At 39.2% G+C, this 27,270-nt stretch overlaps 1 protein-coding gene across 3 annotated transcripts in view; it reads right to left on the reverse strand.

Annotated features, from left to right (window-relative positions):
* Window positions 1-27,270, reverse strand: part of NSMAF (neutral sphingomyelinase activation associated factor) — a 57,391-nt gene that overhangs the window by 24,434 nt on the left and 5,687 nt on the right. For 2 of the 3 annotated variants that reach the window (XM_038579367.1, XM_038579366.1), the window contains exons 2-9: window positions 15,874-15,963; window positions 12,822-12,900; window positions 12,656-12,723; window positions 12,539-12,575; window positions 8,368-8,418; window positions 5,765-5,836; window positions 5,409-5,456; window positions 5,264-5,316 (exon numbers count right to left, since the gene is read on the reverse strand). In XM_038579367.1, the coding sequence (XP_038435295.1) occupies window positions 5,264-5,316; window positions 5,409-5,456; window positions 5,765-5,836; window positions 8,368-8,418; window positions 12,539-12,575; window positions 12,656-12,723; window positions 12,822-12,900; window positions 15,874-15,963 (498 nt within the window). Of the gene's footprint in view, window positions 1-5,263; window positions 5,317-5,408; window positions 5,457-5,764; window positions 5,837-7,078; window positions 7,221-8,367; window positions 8,419-12,538; window positions 12,576-12,655; window positions 12,724-12,821; window positions 12,901-15,873; window positions 15,964-27,270 lie in introns of those variants that run through there. The other variant, XM_038579368.1, reaches the window with a different exon arrangement.

Below are 27,270 nucleotides of genomic sequence, written 5' to 3' on the forward strand. Positions count from 1 at the left end.
CTCTAAAAAGTAAATTCAAAAAAATGAATTAAACATTCTCATTAAAAAGGGAGGTTGTCAGACTATAAAAAGCAAGACTCAACTATATAAAGTGTGTGTTTTTCAGAAATAAGGACACAGGTTAAAAGTAGAGGGATAGAAAAAGATATACCATGCAATCATACCACATGAAAAACTGGTATGACTAGATTAAAAGAGGACAAAGCTGACTTCAAGACAAATGGAAAAGGAGGGATATTTCATAATGATGAAGTGTTCAACCCATCAAGGAGACATCACACATATTAATGTTTGTGAACCTAACAATACAGCTTCAGAATACACAAGGCATAAATTTGACAAAAATGGGAATAATTTCACAATCATTACTGGCAATTTTAACATCTTTCTCTCAGTAACTGATAGAACAAATTGACAAAAAACCCCAACAAAGTATAGATGATCTGAACAACCTCAACCAGATGGACCTGAATGACAATATTCAGTAACTTCAGATACACATTCCTTTCAGGGACAGAGGATGCATTCACCATGACAGACCATATGCTGAGCCCAGAACCAATCTCAACAGTAGCAAAATACTGAAATCATATAGAATATATTTTCTGAACCAAGATGGTATTTAATTAAAAATCCATAATGACAAAGTAATAGTAAAATCCCCATATATGCAGAAGTTAAATAACACACTTCTAAATAACCCACGAGTCAAAGAAGAAATAACACAGGAAATCACAAAATATTTTTACAGTAATGACAGTGAAGACATATCAAAATGTGTGGGATGCAGCTGAAGCAGTGCTTAGAGGTCAAGTTACATTTAAGTACCAATTATGTTACAAGAAGGTCTAAAGTTAGTGTTCTAATCTTTGTAACATGTTAGAAAAAGAACAATTAAACCCAAACTAAGCCAAAGGAAGGAATCATAAGAGGGCAAATCATTTTTATATAAAATGGAAAAGTAGAGAAAAATCAATAAAGCCAAAAGTTGGTTCTTTGAAAATAATAAAATTGGCAAATCCCTGGCAAAACTGACAAAGAAAAAAAAAAAAGAGAAAATACAAAGCCGTGGTATAAGGAATGAAAGAGGGACCATCACTATAGATCCTACTGACATTAAAAGGACTTTAACAGCTTTATACCAATAAGCCTGGGATGAAGTGGACACTTTTTTTTGAAAACCACAACTTACCAAAACAGGCACAAGAAACAAAACCAACACAGTCTCATAGTAAGTAAAATAAATAAGAACACTCAGGCCTATAGGACTTTACCAATAAATTTGATTAAAATTTTTAGGAAGAAATACAATCCAAAAAAAAATTAAAAAAAAAAGAAAAAGAAATACAATCCAGCACACACTCTTTCGGAAAACAGAGAATAAAGGAACATTGCTACACTGATTTGATGATGCAGACATAACTCTGATAGCAAATTCTGACAAATACATTAAAGATTTACAGAGCAATATCCCTCATGAACACAGATGTAAAAATCCTTTACAGAACACAGGCAAAGCAAATCCAGTAATAACAAATTATACAAAAAGAATACATCATGAGCAAGTTGGATTTAGCCCATGAAAAAGGCTGGCTTAAGACTGACAAAAATCAATCAATGTAATTCACAATATTAACAGAATAAAGTAGAAAAGATATGATCATTTCAGTAAGTACAGAAAAAAATATTTAACAAAACTCTAAACCTATTATTGAAAATACTCAAAAAAAAAAAAAAAAAAAAAAAAAAAAGAAAATACTCTCAGCAAACCAGAATAAAATGGAGCTTCTTCATTCTGATAAAGGGCATCCAAGAAACACCTACAGCTAGCCTCATTCTTTAGTTGTGAAACAAACCCTGTTCCTGTAAGATCAAGAACAAGGCAAGAATGTGCTCCTGCCACATCTATTAAACAGTACAACGAGGCAAGGCATAGAAATAAAAGCCATAAGGATTTCTGTGAAACTGTCATTATTCACAGATTAAACAATTATGTATACAGAAAACGCTATGCAATCTATAAACAACCCACCAGGACTAATGGGTAAATCTGGAAATGTCACAGAATACAAGGTGAATATAAAAACAAAACTAAACAACAACAATGTATATACCAGTAACAAATAACTGGAAAACAAAACTTGAATAGCATCAAAAGTCACCAATCGGGATACCTGGGTGGTTCAGTTGGTTGGGCATCTGCCACAGCTCAGGTCCTGATCTCAGGGTCCTGGGATCGAGCCCCATACCAGGCTTTCTGATCAGCAGGGAGTCTGTTTCTCCCTCTCCCTCTAGTCTATCTCACCCTCTCTCTCAAATAAATAGATAAAATATTTTTTTAAAAATCACCAATCTAGGAATCCATTCGATCAAATATGGCCACATGGACAGACTGAACATATAACACTGGGGGAAAAGAGGGTAAGGTGTAAAAGACCTCTGTGTATCTTTACGCCTTTACTTATCTTTACCTTATCTTTACCATCTTTACACCTTTTCTTTAGATCTAAAATTAGCCTCAAGTAAAGGGGGATATTTTGGGGTACAAATGGGGGAAACTTGAATATGAAACTATAAATTACATGACGTTAGAGAATTATCGTTATTTGGGTATTGTCATAGTATGGATGAGTGCCAGAGGATACCCTTTGAAGAGACACATGTTGAAGTAGTTATGGGTGAAGTGTCATGATGTCTTGCAATGTAATTTCAAGTGATTCTGCAAAAAGTATGTATTTTATACACAATGCAAATGTACATACACGTACACATGACCTATATGTATAGACACATATAACACATATATATCAGACGTACACACACTACATATACATGCGCACACACATGCGCTCACAGACCATGTGAGAAGTAAAGCAAATCTGACAAAATGTTCACAAACGAACACCTGGTGACTTGTCGGGTATCTGTGTTCATGTTATTCCTCCAACTTGTGAGGATGTGAAAATTTTCTAAATGAACAGTAGGGAAAAATAAATATAGTTATCACCTCATTTCTTCAATAAGAAAGTATCTTCTCAGAACTATGATGAAAGCTCACTTTGGCAAAAGTTTCCTTTTTTTCTTTGAGAGGATGTATACAACACCAGAGTATCTTATCTTCTACTGCAAGTTTCTTCCCCAGATTCTTCAGCCTAACATTTTAGAGACTGGATTAAATTAAGACTTCCAGAGTGAGCCATTTTTTAAATTAATGTCACACTGAAATCCAGGATTGAAAAAATCACTACTCAGAAGAATTATGCATTCTAAGTAGGTCAAGAGAAACTAATTATTCTTATTCCTTTTCCTTGCTAAACTGGAAGCTATTCTTCCCCTCAGCAATCCATTTACTTAGCATATCCTGCAAGTATTAAAATAGAAAGAAAATTAATGCTATGTAGGTGAAACAGAAAAAGCAGCAATCAAATATAAACACAGAAACATTACTGGCCAGATGGCTTTACTGGCAAGTTCTTCAACACTTCCAAATGAAGTGAAGGGTCACAAATCTCACAACGATCACAATAAAACAGAATATTACAAACTAATCTCATATATAAACATAATCTTCTAGCAAAAGCCTAGCACATCATAATCCATAAATGAATCTACTCAACCAATACTTTCTACGTTGTCCTTAAGCTGTAGTGATTACAAATGCAGAAATCTAAAATAAGAATCTAAAAAAAATATATATTTATAGTGAATAGGCCCTGCAATAATTTGTCCATAAGATTTTGTCCACGTTACAGAGTTTATAAATAAAGTCAATGGAACTGATCAGAAAGTTTAGCAGGGTTGCTGACAACAAAATGAATACACAAAAACCCGCTGTGTTCTATATATCAATAATAAATAGAAAGTGAGTTTTTTAGGACACCATTTACAACACCATCAAAAAATATGAAGTACTTGGGATAAATCTAACACAAGAGAGGAAAGACCTTTATGGAAAAAAAACCTTAAGGAAGACATTACAGAAGGCCTACATAAATGGGTGATTCATTGCAATCACAATCAAAATCTCGGGGAGCTTTCTTTTCTGGAACTCAACAAGCAGTTTCTAAATTTATACAAAGTGTGGCATAAGGCCAAGAACAATGATGACATAAATTAAAAAGGAAAATAAGATGGGAGGCCCTGAACTTGCAGATACCACAAGCTACTTCATATAAAGCTATGTGACTGCTACAGTGGTGATACAGATGAGATGCAAATCTACTTCGTAGAAGGCAAGAAAGAAATAAGAGAATGGATTCATATAAAAGCATAATTATTTGCATGAGATATCATATACTTAGAAAAGCCAAGAAAATCAATGAAAAAAAAAAACACTGGACCAGTAGGAATGTGTCTCCTGGACCCTGCAGGACACCTTAGCAAGGTACCTTAGCAAGGGTCAGGAAAGACTTTCCATAACAACTGACAGCTAAGCTGAAATCAAGTAAGAGTCAGCCTGGTGCAAAAGAGGAAGGAGGCTGAGCACTCTAAGCAGAGGCAAGCGTACAAAGGTCGCAGGGAAGAGACCCTGGGACATGTGCGGGATCCACATAAATGTGGATAGCAAGCACACAGAATTAAGTCACGTCACCAGCGACCAGGGTTGTGCACAAGGGCTGGAACCTAAGCCATGGAGGGTTAAGACTATCCTGAAGGCAATGGGAGATCTTGAAGAGCTTTAAACAGACAAGTGACATAATTAAGCAAGTACTTTAGAAAACTTGCATTTTCAAAGTACACTCAGGACAGTAGGGAAAACAGGACAGGAGAAGGGAAGACAGGGGTCCGGTGGGCAAGCTAACAGCTGTCACAGTGTTCCAAGTGAAGGTGATGGTGGCCTCAACGACAGTGGGAAAGGATGGTGACAGACTAGAAAGATCCTAGAGAACACTGGTCAATGGGCCTGGCACACTGGCCATACTCAGGATAGAGAAGCCACAACGCGCAGGTCAGGGTGACACAGATGGTAATGCGGGTGGTTCAGGACAAGCAGGAGGAGGCCTCCAGGTGGAAGACATCCACTCCTTTTAGGGGTGTGAGGGAGTGAGGGGTGCCTCAGGAGCTCAGTTGGTTAAGCATCTGACTCTTGATTTGGGTTCAGGTCATGATCTCGGGCTCAGTGGTGAGTCTGCTTAAGACTCTCTCCCCACTTCCACCCCCGCCCCGCCATACTCACATGCACTCTTTTTCTCTCTCTTTCAAATACATAAATATATCTTTAGAAAAAACAAAAAAGACTCAGGGAATGAAATCATTAACTTACCTGTTTTTGTCAAATGATGTCCTAGCCAAACGTGACTGCAAAATAGCTGTTATCTATGAAAACAGAACCATGTAAAAGTATTTATGAGAAAACCATCAGTACGATTTAATTCACAAGAAAGACCCAGACCTTTAGAAACTCTTACCATAGCAGTCTGGTCTCCTAGTTTGTCGAGGCAGGATGCTCTGTGAAGCTAAAATATTGCAAATATACAAGAATTTATTTTTTTCTCTAAAACATATAGGTATTTCCTTAGAACTAGAAATGAAACACAGCAATCATTCTGTTACTTGGTAACGGTTAAGATCACTTCTCATAAATCTATGACTTCTTCCCAATATACAGTTTTCAAATTCAACATATTCAAGTAAACTGCTTCATATTTATAAAAGAAATTATAGTTTCAGTGAGATGTGTAAATATGATTTTTTTTTTAATGTTCTGCTGAAGTTTGCTTTGAATTTTCTGCCCGATGAATGCCTGAGCACGGTGCTGGCTTACCTGAAGCAACGTCTCCACCACATCTTCCACTTTCCCTGAAACGTCCAATTCAAAGACATACTCCATTTTGCCCTGACAAAAAAGGGAAACAAATCAAATCAAAGAGAAGCGGCATGTCAATGTCAAGCTGTATTCCTTTAAGAACACCTGCACCCCCCCCCCCCCCCCGTTGACCCGTGCATGTCTGCCTGCACCCCACCCTGGAAGGTGAGCTCCAGGTGAGCAGACACTGTCAGATTTACTGCTACATTTATTATTTCTTCCCTTCTGCTAACTTGGGCTCAGTTTGCAGTTCTTGCTCTAGTTTCTTGAGGTGTATAGTTGGGTTTCTAAATCTGAGAAGTTTCTTTTCCTTAATGTAGGCACATATCACTACAAACTTCCCCTTAGTATGTACATTTGTGGCATCTCTCAGTTTAGGTGTGTTCTGGTTTCGATTTTGTTTCAAGATATTCTTTAATTTCCCTTTTTATTTCTTCTTTGACCCACTGGTTGTTTAAGGGCGTTGTCTGACTTCCACACAGCTGTGAATATTCATTCCGCCATGTATTTCTAGTTTTATTCCATGGTGGTCAGAAGGGATGTTTGGTAGGATTTCAATCTTCTTGAATTTGTTTTGATTCATTTTTTGACCTAACATTTGATGTCCTAGAGAATGTTCCATGCACACTTGAGAAGAGTGTGGATTCTGTGCTGTTAGGTAGAGTGTTCTCTATGCGTTCCTTAGGTCCATCTGGTCTACAGTGTTGTTTAGATCCTCTGTTTCCTAAATGACCTTCTGTATGGATGTTCTATCCATTAATTAAATTGGGGCATTGAGGTCTCCTATTATTATTAGGTTGCTGTCAATTTCTCCTTCCAATTCTGTCAATGTACGCTTCAAATATTTTGGTGCTGGGAAGATGGGTGACTACATATTGTGAAGGTTAATGGGATGTGTCACATGCTCTCCTCTTCTCTTTGTCCTGAGGGAGAGTCTGCCAGGAGAGTCCTGCGCTGTCCTCTGTCTGCTAGACCACGGGTCCCCTGGAGCAACAGCCTGATGTCCAGCTCTTATTTTCAGTGGCCCCAGGCATCTAGGGCATATGCCAGGTCCTGTCCCCACTCCAAGACAGGCAAGACAGAAGCCAGTCCCTTGGGCAACCACCCCAACAGAACACTGGACACATGGTCCAGTCTTGTCTTTCCCTCCGGGGAGAAGTTGGGAGCTGGGAGTTCTCTCCCATGACGTGGTACTGTGTTGTGGGAGGGCCTACAGTGAAAGGCTATTGCAAATGCCCCTATCAGCTTCAATGAGGCTGAGTTCATGCTAACCTGGGGAGCACGGTCTCTCAGTTGGTTTCCAGGTTTGTTGCAAAAGGCATCATCCATGTACTGTCGATTGAATCAGTGTCTTCATGAGAGGAGCAAGGGCTTCCTAGTCTGCCATCTCTCATGGTCACCATCGGTGTCACCATCGCCCTCTTTCTGAAATCTGAAAATCCTTGGGTGTTCTAATTCCCACTGGAACAAAAGAGCTTTTCTTTGCTTCAGACAACCTCCCTAATCTCCTTTTACAGAAATTTTCAAAGAGCCAAGAAGAGCTTGGCACTTCAAGTGGATATGAGGAGGGCCTTAGGAGGGAGAGCCCCAATCCCCCCTGGCGGTGGTTCTCAACTTGGGGGGGGTGGGTAATCCACCACCCCCATGAGGCTTCCGTCAATGTAGGAGATACTATCCAACAGTAGGGGTAATGGTGAAGAGGGGGTGTTTAGTGGCTGGGAGCAGGCTGCACTGTAAGGGATGGCCCCACAAAATTAAGAACTATCCTTCCCCAAATGCCAACAGCACCACCTGGGAGTAATTAAATCTCATATTTACAGTTTCTGACTAGCACATGTAAGTGTTTCTTGTGCATAAACCCCCAAGGCCACAGCATGTAACTAACCCACATGTTCCCTAAGTGCTGGCTGAGAAGCTGCAGAGACAGAGATTCAGCCTGTGAGGCTCTTCCTCATTTACAGAGGTGTCCCTATATAGGGCACTGATGTAGGTCCTATAGCCTGATGTAGGTCCTATAAAGACTCTTTTCTGGTAAAAGTTATCCCTTTGATATATATTAAGCTGAAGCAAAAGAATTCAATAAAGCATAGTATGGTTAAATGTAACATTTATGCTTATGTGACAGGTCCTGGAAAACCAAACATGGCAGTCAAACCTACTCACAGCTTCTCCCAATTAAGACAATTTACAAATTATAACTGAGCTCTCAAGAGTATTTTATAACCTATAAATATTTCTCAACATTTTAAAAACTATATTCTCAGTAATATCCAGCAAATAATCTTACAAATGATACATATTCTGATTTCAATTTCTCATCTAATAATTTAAGTTTTTCCCCCATTAGACACATTTGTTTTTAGGCCAAAAAGTTAATTGAAATGTCTTGGACTAAAGTCTGGTTCCCTTGGGTAATTTTGTTCTAACTGCTGGTAACAAGCTTTAAAATACTATACTCATTATTAGTATGTTTGATTAAAGATGCTATGAATAAAGTCACAGAATCTTATTGCTTAAAAAACGATATGAATTGCTAGGAATAAATGAAAAGTGGTACTTACCCTTTCTATTTTATATGGTGCAACAATGTTGTGTTCTTTAATGAAATACACCTGAGAAAGACAAATTGATACTTGTAAAATAAAAATTTTCATAGTAATGAGTTGCTATAAATTAGGATATTATGAATCAAATTTAGATCACTGTTACATAATCTCTATTTCCAAAAGCACTTGCATTAATATTAGTATGACTTTAAAGTTCCAATGTTAGAATAACAAACACTGCATTAAAAAGAGATTCATCAAGGGGCAGCCCAGTGGCTCAGTGGTTTAGCGCCTGCCTTCGGCCTGGGGCCTGATCCTGGGGACCTGGGACTGAGTCCCATGTCGGGGTCCCTGCATGCAACCTGCTTCTCCCTCTACCTGTGTCTCTGCCTTTCTCTCTGTGTGTCTCTCATGAATAAATAAATAAAATCTTAAAAAAAGAGAGAGAGATTCATCAAGGCAACAAGGTAGCAACCATTACTGGGTAAATAAAATACTTAGGATGTTTTATGAATGCCAGTACTTGTACCAGGTAACCAAGTACACCAGTGAAGGAAGCTAGCTAATTTAAGTGCAAATTTTGTAAGAAATGGGTAAAACAAACTGTCGTATGAAATACTTTTTAAAAAAGATTTTATTTATTTATTCATGAGAGACACACAAAGAGAGGCAGAGATATAGGCAGAGGAAGAAGCAGGCTCCCAACAGGAATCACAATGCGGGATTCAATCCCCCGACCCCAGGATCACGGGGCAGATGCTCAACCATTGAGCTACCCAGGTGCCCCTACATTTTTTTATATAAAGAAATTCCTCTTCTCGAGGTGATCTGGGCACATGGTGCTTCATGGCCACCTGCTGACACTATGTATTAGTAACCATGTCCAACAAGCAACGCCACTGCCCCCTGTGCCCCCTAGAGCCGTCAACATGGAGCAAGAAGCCTTCGCCCTGCTTTCCCTCCTGTTTTGATGAAAGACCTGCCTGGGCCATCAGAGCCAGTCACTTGACTAGGCTGTTCAAAAGCTTCTGCAGTAACATGCTTCCTGCACTTTCTCCCATTTGAGACAAACCATAGATAAAAACCCTCCCTTGGTCTTATATCCTCCTTTTGTCATTTCTATTCCTTTGTGTGGCAAAACTCTTTGCAAGAGCTGACTGTACTTTCTCTTGGGTTCAGGACAGGTTTTCAGCTGCACTGTGTTATGGAATCCCCTCCTGAGAAGGTCATAAAAGGTTCAGAGGAACCTCCATGTCACCAAACCCAAGAGTCTATTCTAAGGACATCCTCCATTCTGTTTCTCAGAGTACATGACAGAGCTGATGGTTCTTCACGAAGCAGCTTTCCAGTTGGCTTCCAGCCATCAGCTCCTGGCCCTCTGCTGCCTCACCCACTACTCCTTCTGCCTTCCTTTGGACCCTCTCTCTTCCCAACCTCCCCCTAGTAGAGTCCTCAGACCTCTCTGTGTACACTCAGCCCCAAGCCTTCACCCAGTTTATCTTTCTTGCCCTTGACCTCCTCCCTGAAGCCCAGAGCAATGCTCCCAAATGCCCATCAGCCTCCAGGAGGCCACATTCTAAACAAAGCCTGCTCTTCCCCAGGCTTCTTTACAGCAATAAAGCCCTGCTGCTCACCCTGTTGGAGTCATTCCTGTTTCCCTTTGAACCCTGCAGCTAGCCCATCAGCACATCCATCAGGTTTTTATTCAGGATATATCCAAACACTGACCACCTCTCACCCTCCCATTGCTACCATCCTGGTCTGAAACCTCTAGGTTCTCAGTACCCCTAAAGGCTCTCCTTGCTGCTGCTCATGCCCTCTACAGCATATTCTCTATCTGCCTCCAAGAGATTCACAAATACATACAAATCAGATCGTACCCCTCCTCACAGCATATTCTCTATCTGCCTCCAAGAGATTCACAAATACATACAAATCAGATCGTACCCCTCCTCTTTTCAGCTCTCTGGGGGTGGGGGTTCTCTTTTGTGCTTTATTGGGACTCTCTACTGTGGCCCGAGGACCCTCCATGACCCAGACCCTGATACTACTTCAACCAACCTTCCCAGCTGCCCTTCGTCCCTTCCCTCAGGCACATTCACCCTCACCGGGCCTGCCACCAGCCAGGCTATTGCCTCTCAGGGCCTCCACTGCTCAGGATCCAGCCTGGCTAATTCCCTCAGGCCTTCAGAGTGGTGTGCCTTCACACATACCTACTTGGGGAAGTGCCCCCGGCCATTCTGCCTACAGCAGCACATGCCCTCCTCATCATTCTCTACCCTTACATCCTGTATGCATTTCCTTCATTATAGAAGACGTCTGCTTATTGTCTGTTGCCCTAATCTCAAGGTAAAGTCCATGGGGAGAGGGGCTTTGGGATATTTTATTCTTCCCTGTATCTTCATAGCCTTGAATATACTTACTGAATATATAAATGCATGAATACAAACTATAATTTACACACATACACCTCTTTTTATTCTACAAAAGAAAATCTGGAAGCAAAACTCTCTAAAGCCTAAAGGACCCTAACATATTTCTGAAACAGTGTGACCACTTAAGGAAATCAAAACCCACAAAAGTTGAGTATTTTTGGTTGTATACTTAATCCAGGAAGCTCAAAATAATTCTAGAAAGAAAGAGTAACTAACTGCTGACTAGTCACCCCAGGATGTTAAGCTGATTCTGAGTTTACCTGACATGAGGCCTCTTCTAATAAGTTCTAATAAATAAATATACTAAAATGGATTATTATTATTATTATTTTTAATGATAGTCACACACAGACAGAGAGAGAGGCAGAGACACAGGCAGAGGGAGAAGCAGGCTCCATGCACCGGGAGGCCGACGTGTGGGATTCGATCCCAGGTCTCCAGGATCACGCCCTGGGCCAAAGGCAGGCGCCAAACCGCTGTGCCACCCAGGGATCCCTAAAATAGATTATTTTTATAATGGAAACCACACTTCTGACTGAAAAAATACCTCTTCCTTTCAAAATATGGACTTTCTAGCATAAGGCCATGATGCAGAATGATACTTCAGAGATAATGAGAGCACAGGTGCAGGCCAGAATTAATAATGGTGTCCCCTACGATCCAGAGTAAGATGGCTACAACCCTTTGCACATATGCCAGTTAAAACAACATAAGGTCAAAAAATAGGCTGTGAAATGTTTTCTTCCTTAAGATTCATCAACGCATGGAAGGCAGACACAGAAAAGTACCTAAGCTGGTATCTCCTAGCTTTCATAAAATACTCTTCAATGTAATTGAAAAGTGTTCCATGAACAGAAGAGGCAAGTGATCCAAATATGACTGGGAACACCCTCTGCTCCCAACCATCGCCTCTTGAGACCTTTGAGGCATTTCCGTGTGCTAAGGCTTTGGGTCGAGTCCTGAAGGAAAGAAAGCTGTGTCCTTTGCTCCTCACAGCTTTTCCTACATTTACTTGACCAAGGAAGGATGTTCCTTTGAATGTGTCATGAAACTAGAGCTCTGCATATATCTGGGACAACATGATCTTGAACCCTCTCATTTTAGCAATGAAAAAAGGTAAAAACCAGAGCAAAAAGCAAGTGGGAGAGGCCCTGTACTCCCTTCTTATTTATAAGTTAAAAAAAAAAAAATCTATAGATGAACTAAATGTATGATTGGAGAAAAGCTGTGTTTTAATTTTTCTCTGTGTTGCCAATATTAAGCACAGTACTAGGTACATAAATGTGTGCAGAATAAATTTAGGATGAAAAAGGTCAGGACCCCAAGCCTCATAACTGTACAAGACGGCATGTCCTGAGTTGGTGCCTTGGCTGCACCATGAGTCACCCTGAAATCCACCTCAATGCTGTGCGGCCTGTCTCCCAACCTTCTAATTGGCCAGGAGGCTGCAGGAGGGACTGCAGGGCTTTTGGCTGAACCCCCACATGACTGGGGGATTGTCAGGATTCCCAAGGATGAAACCACAGGCCTGTGGTATCACACAACTTTATAAACATTAAGGATCTCATGAGGGACCACAGCTTTTAAGAAATATAGTTCTTAATGGTTCAATTTTAAAAACATGTACACATCTATTCCAACAGTCTTCATCTGAGATTTCTACAAATAATTTTACCGTTCTAAAAAAAGAAAAAGTGTGCATATGTATGTTCATTCAGGTTAGTAAAAAATAATTACTGTGTGATGCTTACCTGACTGAAAATGAGTGAGATCTCCCCGGATTTTGTCCTACAATGCAGACAAAAGTCATTAAAAAATTATAATTTTTTGGTAGAGGTAAAATTAAACACTTAGTGACAATGACATACTTTGCAAAGTGTCTGTTGGATCCATTTTCTCCATGTTTTCCTATTTTTATACAATCTCTCAAAGGAATCTGGATAAAATCGAGAGGGAAGTATTACAAAAATATGCAAGAGGTAACATATACACAAACAGTAGGAATGTCTCTGTTCATATTTAGGATGCACTTACCTTAATGATGGGCTGAGATATGGCATCTGGTTCAAAAATAACTGATTTTGAACATATTTTTAAGGAGCCTCTGATTTTCCTAGGAATCAAAATATAAAGGATTATTATCTATGAACATAAAGTCACAAAAAATCATAATACAACTTTTAACTAGAAAGTAGATGCTAAAGCATTAACTAAAAGAACAGCAGTGTAATTAAAGATTAGTGACAGGCCAGATTTTAACCTCAGGGCAAGAGTTTGCCAACCTGATCCCATTATTCATTAGGGGCTGAAATTTTTATGACTCCTGGGTTTATTACCTAGAATTCATCCACAAAGAACAACTTTCCAGTACTTATCTATGATTTGGTTACCCTGAGTACAATCTGTACAAAGAAAGCAGAAAAAATGCTAGATTCTTTACTTTTATTGATCAAGTTTCAGAAAAGTGAGTTGGTGTCCTAGGATCCCTGCCAGGTAACATACGTATCTTATGAACTTGTGGGTTTTAACAATTCTGATACATCTCCCACCACTGCAGGCATTATTCTCTTTTGATGTGTAGTTTGTGCCATTTGTTGCCCAATTCTTCAAGTTGGCCCTTATGTCCTTTTAATTGAATGTACAGATTTCTGGTACCTCCCTTACTGCCAGCAGGACAAGATCTCCCAGGTTCATCTCGTACCCTTCCTGCCCCAGACTTAGACTCAGCCACTTCTCACAAAGCCTTCATTCCTGTTAGTGGGACACAGTATTTAGACAGCATAATCTAGGGGATCATTGCTATAGGGTTGTTTCTAGGCCTTTTCAGAGGGGAGTGCTAGAAAATACTTTCTTCTAAAAGGAAAGTATATACATCCGTATAAACATTCCCAATTCTAATGTAAGATTAGGCTTTGAATTTAACTCCTTTACTGTTAGATTTGTATCTTTCATCCTGCAAGTCTTGGTCTTGGCCTCAACACATACTCATTTGCTCCCTCTAACTATATAAATCTATGTGCACGTGTGACTAAACCACAGTTTCAAAATAATAATATCAAAAATTACAGCAATATTACTACTAAAACATTTACATCATTTTTTGTGATTCTTTTTCTATTGTGGCTATACCACATCAGAGACAAAAATTACTATGCTGTGAAGCTGATTAAAATAATTCTTCTCTGTGGTTAACCCTCTAACTTACATATATAGTTAAGTTAATTTGTTTCATTTTCTTTTTGAGTTTTAAGGTTCAGTGTTTATTCTGAAATTTAATTCTATATTAAAGTATATGTAAAATATTTCTACAGTTCCAAAAACAAAGCTATAAAATAAGGGATATTCAGAGAAGTCTAATTGCCATTTTATATCATACCCTCATTGCTCCTTCTTCTGTGTAGATGATCATTCTCGTTAGCTTTTAGTTTATGCTTTTTAAAATGTATAATGGGCAGACTGGGTGGCTCAGTGGTTTAGCGCCGCTTTTGACCCAGGGCGTGATCCTGGAGACCCAGGATCGAGTCCCACGTTGGAGTTCCTGCATGGAGCCTGCTTCTCCCTCTGGCTGTGTCTCTGCCTCTCTCTCTCTCTCTCTCTCTCTCTCTGTGTGTGTGTGTGTCTCTCTCATGGAATAAATAAATTTTTAAAAATTAAAATGTATAATAAAAATTATTTTAATTTAAAAAATATTTTTAAAAATAACAAAAATTATTCTTCTCCTTTCATAATGATATGAAAGACAGCATACAATATACAGTATACTTCCCCTTACTGTTTGCACTAAATATACGTTAGGGCTCACTCCACAGCACTATACAGAACTTCTCCACTCCATTATAACAGCTGCAGAGTACTCCATTGTGAGGACATGCCCTGTTTATTCAATCAGTCTACTAGACTGTTTCTAGCACTTTGCTATTACAAGTAGCGTTATGATAAATAACCTTGTACATATGTCCCTTTGTGTATTTCCCAGGGTACCTTCTTGAAATAGCCTTCCTAGAGCAACAGGTTAATGTTGTGAGATACCACTGAATTCATTTCCACGGGTTGTCCCACTGAACTCTAATAATAACTTAAAAATTACAAAAGCAGGTCTCAGTTTGCAAGCTTATATTTATGTCTTAATAATAAATATACTGAACTTTAAGCAAGACATTGTTATGATATAGGGAAGAGGAGCACTGGGAGGAAAAACAAAGGTACAGAATTAGGGAGAAGAATATGAGCAAAATTGCAGAAGAAAGCAAGGTGCTGGTTTCAATGAACAGTAACTGTCTAATTTGAATGCTATGGAACAAACACGTCAGAAGCTCCCAAATAAAAAGCTAAGTGATTTTCACTTTAGGTTGTTTTTTTAAACAAATACCACATGGCTCTAAAGGTCCTTTCAAGATAAAACCTGAAGAGCACTAACAATTAAAAAGTTTATCTGAAAAAAAAAATAAAAATAAAAAATAAAAAGTTTATCTGACATCAAAACATGTTCAAGCTGTGGCCTGTAGTTGTTGAGGGACATCCCCAAAGAAAATCATTAGCAGATACAATTTTGCAGGAACAACTCTGATCTTAGTTAACTCCCCAAGTTGGCACTTTTAAACCAAAAAACTTCACTATACATTTTTGTACACAGCTTTCAAAATGTATGGTCAAAGAAACTGAATCTGTTTTTATAGCAATAAGCAGTAATTATTACAACACAGAGAAAACTGATTTTGCTTCCAGTTCAAATCCAATTATTCCTTTTGAAAGTACTGGTTTTTCTGCCACTCTGGTATTTTATGATTATTACTTTATAATACCATAACCCAAATAATTGAGAGCATTAAGTACAAAAGTGATACAAGAAAAAAGAGCTGAATGAATCAATCCTGTCCAGTTGAGTTGAGAAACCCACGTTAGAGGAATTCATACAAACTGCTTCCCAGCTTTAGAAAACATCTGAAGTTATGACAGTAACTTTGAAGTCCTCCTTTCTCATTAATTCCCAGTACAAAAGAGGGAGGGAATCTACATGACCATACATTTAATTTTTAAAGTATCAGACAAACGAAAGGTCTCACAGAGATCCAAAAATCTTCCTTACCTTTCATTCTGACCACCCTTGTTCTGAATATGATTAGCGGTATGTTGTTCAAAGTAGTATTCCTCCAAGTTAAGCAGGAGCAAGGAAAATCTGAATTTGGAAAAACCAGAACAAAAAAAAACCTCATGTTATTGTTGTTGTTTTTTTTTTTCTAAGTATCACGAAAGCAGAGTATTTAAAGCATTTGTTCCCAAAGTGTTTGTCCATTCATTAAGTTAACAGGTACCTATGAAGTGTATATTATGTACCAGATGCTCTTCTCTACTCAGCAGGAAAAAGCAACAGATAGTCCTGCCCAGCCAAGGCAAATATAAAATAAATAAAAAATAATTACAGATGGATTTTTTCAATTCCTTTAGGAGAAACCCCAGATTTCTTAAAATTTTCTTTTAATTTATTTATGATAGTCATCAGAGAGAGAGAGAGAGAGAGAGACACAGGCAGAGGGAGAAGCAGGCTCCATGCACCGGGAGCCCGATGTGGGATTCGATCCCGGGTCTCCAGGATCGCGCCCTGGGCCAAAGGCAGGCGCTAACCCGCTGCGCCACCCAGGGATCCCGAAACCCCAGATTTCTGAAATAAAACGTATTCTTGTCTGAACAAAACCTGGGGCTCTCTCACCTACAGAGTTTTTTCATCCTTTGCTCCTGCTGACTGACCACCAGGCTTCCCCACCGCCCCTTCCAGGCTGCACACCCCCTCTGCTCCCATGTCCTGCCTCATGGTTAGTGGCATTCATCCTACTACTTCCACAAGATCATATGCCTGTGAGAGGCATGTCTCTAGATATTTCCCTATAATAATCAGTCTAATGCTTTGGTATTGAAGAAATACGTAAACCAAACAGAATAGGATTAAAACATAGTTCTTTTTAAAGTTTTATGTGTTTTAAACCTTTAAAAACAAAATAAGGAAATAAGAAGAAGTATTAATTTAGTTGTCCAGCCACAGAAACAAATACATGGCAAATAACTGAAAACAAGTGTTTTTTGTTCAGGAAGTATCAGTGGCATCTAGATTTAACAGGAAAAACTCTTGTGGGGATGGGATACTGGAGTTCTGGTGTGCTGGAGGATGCTATCTCCAATAAATATAGCAGATCAAGCATGTATGTCTATTTCTGCTCCCTCTGGAAACACCACTAAAATTCTGGTGACTTAAAATATTTTTTTAAGGGGCACCTGGGTGGCTCAGTGTTTGAGCATCTGCCTTCAGCTCAGGTCGTGATTCTGGGGTCCTGGGATCAAGCCCCACATCAGGCTCCCCGCAGGGAGCCTGCTTCTTCCTCTGCCTATGTTTCTGCCTTTCTATGTCTCTCATGAATAAATAAATAAAATCTTTAAAAAATTAAAATATTTTTTAAGTGGCAAGACCACAGACCAAAGAAAACTGAAGAGTCTCAAACGAAGATGAGAGCAGCAAGTGGATGGGAGGAATCGGCAGTGATCAAAAGCCAGAATGGCAGACACCTCCAGGAGAAGTCACCAATCAGGAGAAAACCAACTCAAGTCATAGGACTTCCAAAAAGTTCCAAAATCGCAGGTATCAGGTACGAAGAAAGTAGGGAGAAAGCCTGGGGGGACGGTGGGTCTGAATGAGTCAGTAGTCCACACCCCTCCCCTGATGCATACCCTACCTCACTCTGGCACAGCTTTTTCTAGACAAAAACCGAACACGAGGCTCCAAACTAGACATCAAACATAGTAGAAAGCAGGGCTGTGGTGTAAAAAGTAGGAAGACATAACCATTCCAGAAAGAGTTTGGTAGATTATTTTTAGAAAAAACTAAACAACAACAACAACAACAAAAAAGAAAAAACTAAACAGCTATGGAGAAAAGACCTATGGTATGGATAGGAGTATCTGAAAGAGCCAGGTCTTTACAATATCATCCCATACTGAAGCCCAACAGAAAAGGCCCACCCACAGTGACACAGAACAACACAATTCACACTTAGATATGAATGGATAGCCTAAGACCACCAACCTCTAATATGAAAGAACTACACCAAAGCAAGTGGAAGAACACAACTTGAAGTTCTAGGCACAATACAGAAAACAGGAGGTCAGAAGCCTATACTAAATATATTTACAAAGAAGAAATTATATTCATGGGACAAGAAGACATTGCCCATTACAGAGAAAATCTGAACCAAAAGGAAAATAACTCATAAATTAAGAATAATGACAGCAGGAACCAGCTTTATCATTCTAATAGGTAACTTTTTTATTAGCCTATTAATGTCTTTAAACCCGTGAATAACAATTAATCATGAGCTACAATGCCAGGGCTCAAAGTAAAATGCTCACTATTAATACTTACTCTTGAATTTCAATGCAATCACAAGAGTTAGGATTGCTAGAACAGTCCTTTGATGCATCAGATAATTTCCACAAAGGTTTAAATCAGAGAGATACTTACTAGTTACCTTGCCTCTTAATTTAGCTTGTTCTAATGACCTGAAACCCTTGGCTTGGGCTGGAGCTATATAACCCTTCCTTCCCATTCTTAATCTCCCCACTCCTCCTCTTAGAGAGAAGGTAAAGTAAGTTTCTTTAATAAGACAATGGCATACAAAGCACAAGTAGCCTTCATAGACAACCAGTTCTTCCACATGATTGTTAAAATATAGTCCTATTCCTTGCAACAGCATGAATGGATCTAGAGGATATTAAGCTAAGTGAGAGAAATCAGAGAAAGATAAATACCACGTGATTCACTCATATATGGAATTTAAGAAACAAAACAAATGAATAAAAAAGGAGACAAAGAAAAAAACAGACTCATATACAGAAAACTGGTGGTTGCAAGGGAAGGTGGGTGGAGGGATGGCTAAAATAGGTGAAGGGTTTTAAGAGCACACTTGTGATAAGCACTAAGCAATATATAGGATTGCTGAATCATTGTATTATACACTGAAACCAACATAACACTGTATGTTAATTATACTTGAACACAAAATAAAACTTTTTTAAAGAAAAATATAAAACATATGTAATCCTAACCTTAATATTATTAAAATGTCCATACCACCCCAATGATTTGTACATTCGATGGAATCCCTATCAAAGTCTCAGCGGCATCTATTACAGAAACAGAAAAAACAATCCTAAAATTCATATGGAATTTAATAGCCAAAACATCAAGAAAGAAAAACAAAGCTGGTAGCCTCACAGTTCCTGATTTCAAAACATATTACAAAGCTATGGTAATCAAAACAAACTCAAAATCAGCAGAAAGACAGACATATACACCAATGGAACAGAATAGAGAGTTCAGAAATAAACCCTCACTTATGTGCTCAAATATGGGTTCCAAGGGCATACAATGAGAAAAGGACAATCTCTTCAATGAATGGTGTTGGGAAAACTGGATTTCCACATGCAAAAGAATGAAGTTGGGCCTTTACTTCAACATCACATACAAAAATTAATTCAAAATGGATTTAAGACCTACATGCAAGACTTCAAAGTATGAAACTCCTAGACAAAGACTTGGCAGAAAGCTTCATGATGTTGGATTTGGCAATGATTTCTTGGATATGACACCAAAAGCACAAGCAACAAAAGCAAAAATAAATGTGACCACATCAAACCTAAAAACTGTGCAGCAAAGAAAACAATCAACAGAATGAGAAGGCAACCCAAACAACTGGAAACAAGATTTTTAAACCATATATCTGGTAAGGAGTTAGTAACCAGAATACATAAAGAACTCCCACTGATCAACAACAATAAAATGTAACCCAATTAAAAAATGGGCAAAAGATTTAGAGAAGATATACAAGTGGCCAAAAAGTGTATGAAAAGATACTCAGTATCACTAATCATCAGGAAAATGTATACCAAAACTACAAATGAGCAATTACCTCACACACTACTAAAACAACGCCTGAAAATAACAAATGTTGGTGAGGATGTGGAGAAATTGGGACCCTTGCCCACTGTTGGTAGGACTGTAAAATGGGGCAACTGCTATGGAAAAGAGCATGGAGGTTCTTTCAAAAATTAAAAATACAACTACCACACAATCCACAGTTCCACTTCTGGGTATTTATCCAAAAGAACTGAAAACAGGATCTCAAAGAGATATTTGCATAACCATGCTCACTGCAGCATTATTTACAAGAGCCAGGAGGAGGAAGCAACCTAAATGTGCATCAACAATGAATGGATAAAGATAATGTGGTATATATATACAATGGAATATTATTCAGCTTTAACAAAGAAGGACGTCTTGTCTTATGCTACCTCATGGATGAACCATTATGCTAGTGAAACAAGCTAGCGGCACAGGCAAATACTACATAATTCCACTCACGTCAAGTATCTAAATTAGTGAAACTCTTACCAAGAGAAAATAGAATGGTGGTTGCTAGGAGCTGGTAGTAGGGGAAAGAGTGGAGCTCCTTTTAGGGAATTGCTTTTCAGGGCGTAGAGAGCTCCAGTTTTGCAAGATGAAAAGGTTCCAGAGATCTGTTGCACAACAGTGTGAACATACTTAACACTACTGTACTATACATGTAAAAGTGGCTAAGACAGTCAACTCATGTTACGTGCTTTTTACCACAATTAAAAAAAATTAATATTAACTATTATAGAACTAGAGTCATTATCTTGACCAGTAACTTACATCCTCCTTAATTCACCAATATGCATATTTTGTAAGAGATCCAAAACACATGGCAAAGGGATAGAATCGAATCATGTTATTTAAAGTGAAAGGATTAAGGAATTTTTCTGAGTCTGCATTTTCCTTCCGCTGATGTGTTCAGTTTTACCTGCTTTAAAATTTTTGTATGTAAAAATTATGACAGTAAAGTTTCATGGCATTTTGAATGATGATTTTCAAACCACATCCTTGGGAGGAAAAGGTTCTTGTGAGGTCACTTTTATAATTTTAAATGTTTTCTTTAGGAGACCCCTGGCCCTGCTCCTGGGGATTCCTTAGTTCAATTCACCTTTACAAAGGTGTGGGCGGCTCTTTGGATTCTCTTTGATAAATGTACTCATTTAGCTACTTAATTTCCTAAAGGAGAGGCTGTCCCATTCTCACATCACCTAAATTTTAAAGCATCCTACTCATTGAATAAGTTCACTTTAGGCAGCCCCTTGTGTTTGTGCCCACCCAACCACTCGACCCTCTACTGATGAGCAGTAGTTATAATGCTAGTCCATCATTTCTCTAGATTGCAGCTGCAGGGCAGGTTTCACTGTGTTGAGGGGAACTGCTTTGTGCTCCGTGAGAAACAGCGGCCTAACGCCTGAGAGATGTGTACACGCACGGGAGAGGGCACGAGAGGCCCGTACTTGCCCTCTCTACTCTGGGTACCCTAACGCTGTCCTTGGCTCAAACTAGACACGAGGGCCCCTACCACTCAGAGAGTTGGTGCAACTAAGTGGGGCATTTTTGTGAGCTTTTTAGAGTGGCTCTGAAATGAGGACATGAAGAAAAATGCTGAACAGACAAGGGCGAGAACACAGTCCTGTGACTCACCATGAAAACGTTCCTCCTGGAATACATTTGACAGTAACCTCTGAACAGTCATTCAGAGACACATCATTCCGCCAATCTATACTAACATTAGTTTCTCCTTTCTCGATTCCGCTATTAAGACATCAAAACCAAAACAAAACTCAAAACCCTTATCCTCTGTCAAAGTTCCCATGAGCTAAGCTACTGCATGTCCCTGACCTACCAGCCAAACTCTGTCAAAAGAGTTGAGCATTGATGTGACTTTATAGTGGATTCATTCTGGAGACTGGTGGCAACAACTTTCTCTTCTAGCATTTTATAAATAATCTGAATGATCCAGAATTAGCACTAAACTTACTTAGGCATATATGTTCCTTTGGCACCTTTCAACGTTCCTAGATCCCTGAAATGGTTCTGGGGTTCCAAGCTCGAAACTCTCCCAGCAGCTCCCAGCAGGAGATGTAGCACACATTGGAAGACTTATCCTGTCACTTCCCATCTGAAGGTCAGTATTATTAACACAAATAAGAGCCATTTCCTCTCTTATCAATCAATTTCCACTATCAGCCAAGGCCTTGCGCGGCAGCAGCCTGCTTTTAAATTCAACTTTAGGAAACTGTGAAAATGTTTTTAATCTGCAGCATTTTTTAAAGCCACAGTTGGGGCTTTAACTTTCCTGATGCTAATTGTGCAGGTCTGTGACATCCTCTTAATCTGTCCCTGGTTGTTGTCCTTGTTTTACATTTTTAAAAAAATTATAAGGGGGATCCCTGGGTGGCGCATCGGTTTAGCGCCTGCGTTTGGCCCAGGGTGCAATCCTGGAGTCCTGGGATCGAGTCCCACATCCGGCTCCCTGCATGGAGCCTGCTTCTCCCTCTGCCTGTGTCTCTGCCTCTCTCTCTCTGTGTTTATCATGAATAAATAATAATAATAATAATAATAATAATAATAATAATAATAATAAGTATAAGCTCAGAGGAACACCACTGTGCAACTATCCTATGTTTAACTGCTTGTCTGATTTTCTGTAACTCTTCACCAAAGACCATTTGGCCTGAATGTTCTGAATTTTATTTTTGACAGTTTCAAAACTTTCTGGATCAATATCCATTCCAGAACTGTTCAGTAATAATGGCTATCTTCCCCACCTCCCCCTTGAAACTTTTAATATCTGCCTTCTAAAAAATCTACTTCTGTTATGAGTCCATCTTGGTTTCCTCTGGGCTTCAGCAATAAATAACTTGACAGGGACTGCTTTTTCTGAAGGTTTCCAGCACTGCTACTTAATTAATTTCTATTTAATACTCAGAATTTTACCAAGTTCTCAAGTTTTCTGCCTTCAAATAGATTGAAATTTCAACAAGGGAACTTAAGAAACTAATTCTATCTCACTAAACATTGACTAAGTCAGGTCTCCTGTCATTATCTGTGTTGCTATTTCCCATTTTTCATCTACATCAGGTACATATCCGCCATTCTTTCTACTCACTTAGGTGGCCTGTAACAAAGGAATGCAATTATCTCTGTTCCTCTTTTTAGTAAGGTCCCAGGTTCTTCCCCTCTGTTAATGGATTCCTCTGCACTTGTGCTTCTTGACATTCAGGGCCCACTGCCTCACCTCCTGACAAGTCTTCCCTTCTGAACAGATCTGTAGCCTTTCAGCACTAGAGTCTAATCTTTTTTTAAAGATCTCATTTATTTATTTATTTACTTACTTATTCATTCATTTATTTATTCATTCATTCATTCATTTATGAGAGAGAGAGAGAGAGAGAGAGAAAGAGGGAGCATGCACACAAGCAGTGGGGAGAGGGAGAGGGAGAAGCAGACACCCCCTTAGCAGGGAGCCTGAAACAGGGCTTGATCCCAAGATCCCAGGATCACGACCTGAGCTGAAGGCAGATGCTTAACTAACTAAGCCATCCAGGTGCCCCTAGATTCCATTCTTGAGTCCTCATCCTAATAAGCTTCAATAACACCTAAGACACATTAATTCTCTTTTGTAATAAAATTTATTTTATTATTCATATTCTGCATATTTACATAAAGACACCTGAGTGACTAAATGTTATTTCTAGGTCCTACACAGATTGTTTTTTCAAGCAAATTACTGCCCCCTCTTCCCGTACTGTAGCATTCCATCTCCTACCTACTCTCGTCCAGTGTAATCAATGTCACCATTTCATCTGGCTTTGTGATCCTTTCCCTTGGGGATAAGTTTAAAACTCTACTACTTGGCCAGACTGTAGGAAATTACATTCTCCTCTGACTCTACTTTGCAGTTACTTCCTGGACTAGATGGTTCAGATATCAAAATCCCTTTCATTGACACCATTCATAAGACCAGTCATTTCTACTTTCAAGTCTCAACTATCTTGAGAACAAATGGCAAAAATATCATCCACGCTTTCAAAATCTTTCAATTTCCTCACTGGGGTCATAGCCTGAAGAAGGATATTCCATGAGCCTTCTCCAAACTATGGAGAAGATCAATGTGGAAGCATAGTTCAATGGCACAAAATTAAAAAAAAAAAAAAAAAAAAGAGGAATGCTTAATTACTGTTATCTAGAAAGTGCTTCTCAAACATAAACATGTGTACGAGTGTACGATCATGTAGGGGTCACATTAAAATGCAGATTCTGATGTGGCATATCTGGGGTGCAGCTTAAGATTGTGCATTTTCTATCAAGCTCTGAGGCAATGCAGAGGCTGCCAGCCATTGTATTACACTGAGAATAACAAGGTTTCCATTATTCCTAAACATTCTAAATTTCTGAGGTACCATAAAAATAAGCACCGGCCTCATATTTAAAACAGAAGCAGCATGTTATGGTGGCAAAGGTGATGGCCTTGGATCAGATAACATCTGTTCCAGGCTTAGGTCAGCCATGACTTGGCCATTAGACTTTTAGTCCAATCACTTTATTTAGGACTCAACTATAAAATTGAGGGGAGGGAGACAAATTAGATTACCTCAAAAGTCTCTTGTTAACCAGTGGGTTTATAGATTTATGAAATAAACCCAGGCTTAAACAAACCAGCAGGAATTCCAATTCAGACATTATGGCAGATTATGTGTCCAGAAAAACAATCTCACTATACAGCATCTAAAATTGCTGGATAAATTAATACAATCCTTTTTTTCAAATGCTTGGCTGAGGTGATACAAAGGTGAGGAAAGCCTCAGTAGAGAAAACTTAGCAGGCGTTGGAGCAGTCTTTTCCTCTGGGGGCTCTGCCCAAATCTGAGCAGTAGGGAGCCTGCTTTCATAGGGCCCGGTGCCCTGAGAAGACAGCAGAGGGCAAAGAGGACAGAGAGGACAGGTAGGGGCAGAAAAAGCTAGGATCCCTAAAGTTAACCCTTGGAGGATGGAAATAAAAACCACCCATCCCCCTTTCCTAGAGGGAGATGGTAGGACCTGGGTGCTGGGCTAGGAGCAAAGTCAGTCTCCCTTGAGAAGATAAAACCACCAGCCTGCCCTGACATACATTTGGGACTAGAACTCACTACTTATTTAGCCCAATAAAACTCAAGACAAACTAGTGTGGTCTCTCCCAGCACCCCAGACAGAAATGAATACAAACACTTTCTGGAAAAATCCACCTGAAACCCAGGCCTGCAAGAACTCCCAAAGATAAGTTTCCAAAGAAGAAGTGACAAGCAACTAGAGAAAAAAAAAAATTGTAAATTCTAAGATGGATTTAAATACCCACAATGCAGCAGAGAAAAATGCAGATTAATAGGAAAGAGCCTTTAGGAGACATAAAAACAATATTCTAAGAGCTGAAGGCTTGGCTCCAAATTTCCTAAGAATGTTTCAGCTTTAGGAATCCCAATTAGGACAGGTGAATAAAAAGAAATTTATAGATAGACCAACAGTGAAACACTACAAAGAGGAGATCTTAAAAGCAGCCAGAGAGAAGACAGAGTCCTTAAAAGAAAGCTGGACTGGGATCCCTGGGTGGCGCAGTGGTTTGGCGCCTGCCTTTGGCCCAGGGCGCGATCCTGGAGACCCGGGATCGAATCCCACGTCGGGCTCCTGGTACATGGAGCCTGCTTCTCCCTCTGCCTGTCTCTCTCTCTCTCTCTCTCTCTCTCTCTCTCTCTCTCTATCATAAATAAATTTAAAAAAAAGAAAAAAAGAAAAAAAAAAAAAAAAAAAGAAAGCTGGACTTAAATGCTAGGGGTTTGTTGCAAGCTGGTCTCCCCAGAATAAAGTGGCCTCCTGCGAAGCTCCCCAGAAACTTACTGTGCCCTGGGGCCAAAGTCAAATGGTCCTCGTCGAATGCAAGGCTAGGACCCCAGTGTCTTCATTATGCCAGAGAGAGTTCTGGTGGTTCCCTAACCACAAACACAGATACAACAAATCCTGCTCCCATCCTGCCACATCACACAGACTCAAGTGCAAGGCTTAACAGCCCCAGTCAGGCCATGGTGAGCTAAGGTTGCATCACAGCATAGCTCTACTGCATCCTGGCTCCTGCTCACTCCAAGGATCCAAGTTTCTCCTGAAGTCTGAAGCTTGACCTGGCCAGGTAGCTAAGAGCTGTGTCATGGAAGGCACAGCACACCTGTTATTGACCTCTTCTCTGAGTTTGAGAGCTGTTTCCTCCCACCAAAAACTGCTCTAGCAGTTTGGGTGCATATTCCCTGGCTATCTGTCTTTATTTGCACAATCTTCAAAATGCTGAGAAAATTACAGCTAACTCCTGAACAACGTGGGTTTGAACTGTGCTGATCCACTTATAGGTGGATTTTTTTTTCCCAATACACTACAGTACTGAAAATGTATTTTGTCTTCCTTAAGGAGACTTTCTAAGTAACATTTTCTCTCTCTTTTTTTTAAGATTTTATTTATTTATTCATGAGAGACACAGACAACGAGGCACATTCACAGGCAGAGGAAGAAGCAGGCTCCCTGCAGAGCCCAATGTGGGACTTGATCCCAGGACCCTGGGATCACGACATGAGCCGAAGGCAGACGCTCAACCACTGAGCTACCCAGACGTTCCTCTAAATAACATTTTCTTTTCTCTAGCTTGCTTTAAGAATACTTTAATAATACTTTTTTCTCTAGCTTACTTTAAGTACATAATGTATATAGCATACAAAATATGTTTTAATTGGCTGTTTGTTATTGGAAGGCTTCTGGTAAACAGCAGGCTACTAGTAGTTCAACTTTTGGTAGGAGTCAAAGTTATACACAGATTTTTAACTGTGCAGGGGTTGGTGCCTCTAACCCCCTGTTGTTCATGGGCCAAAAATTATACATCTAGCAAAACTGATCTCCAATACAAAACACAAGCACATGCTCAGACAGACAAAAGCAGCTTACTACCATTAGGGGAACTTCTAAGGATATTCTTCAGGAAAGAGAAAATTATACCATAGAGAAGGTATGATAGGTGAGAAGGAATGCTGGACTAAGACAATGGTAAATATGCATGTAAAACTATATAAGCATAAACGTTAACTAGACAATTGTAATGTCTGATTTGTAGGTTTAAAATCTAGATTGAAAATACTAGACAATAGAGACTATAATTTAGGATGGGTCAATGGAAGCCCTCCAAGGTCCTTGTATTGTTAGGGACCAAGGTTAAGAGAACGATTAGTTTCAGATCTTAAGCTAAATATAAATGCTAAACTTTCAAGGTAAGCTCTAGAAAAACAGAAACAGTATATAAGTACCATACTCTTCAGGAAAAATGAAAGAGAACAAGGGGGTCTTAATTAATCCAAATGAAGGAAAAAAAATAAGATAAAACTAAAGAAATAAAAGAATAAAGTCCAAATATATTTGTAAAATAATAAATGTAAATGGACTAAATCTATCAAGACAAAAATTATTGGAAAATTATTTATTAAAATATCCAACTATTAAGCTATTAATGAAAATATGCCTATAACCTAAGGACAAA

The sequence above is a fragment of the Canis lupus genome, chromosome 29 (assembly GCF_011100685.1).
Source record: "Canis lupus familiaris isolate Mischka breed German Shepherd chromosome 29, alternate assembly UU_Cfam_GSD_1.0, whole genome shotgun sequence".
NCBI lineage: Eukaryota > Metazoa > Chordata > Mammalia > Carnivora > Canidae > Canis > Canis lupus.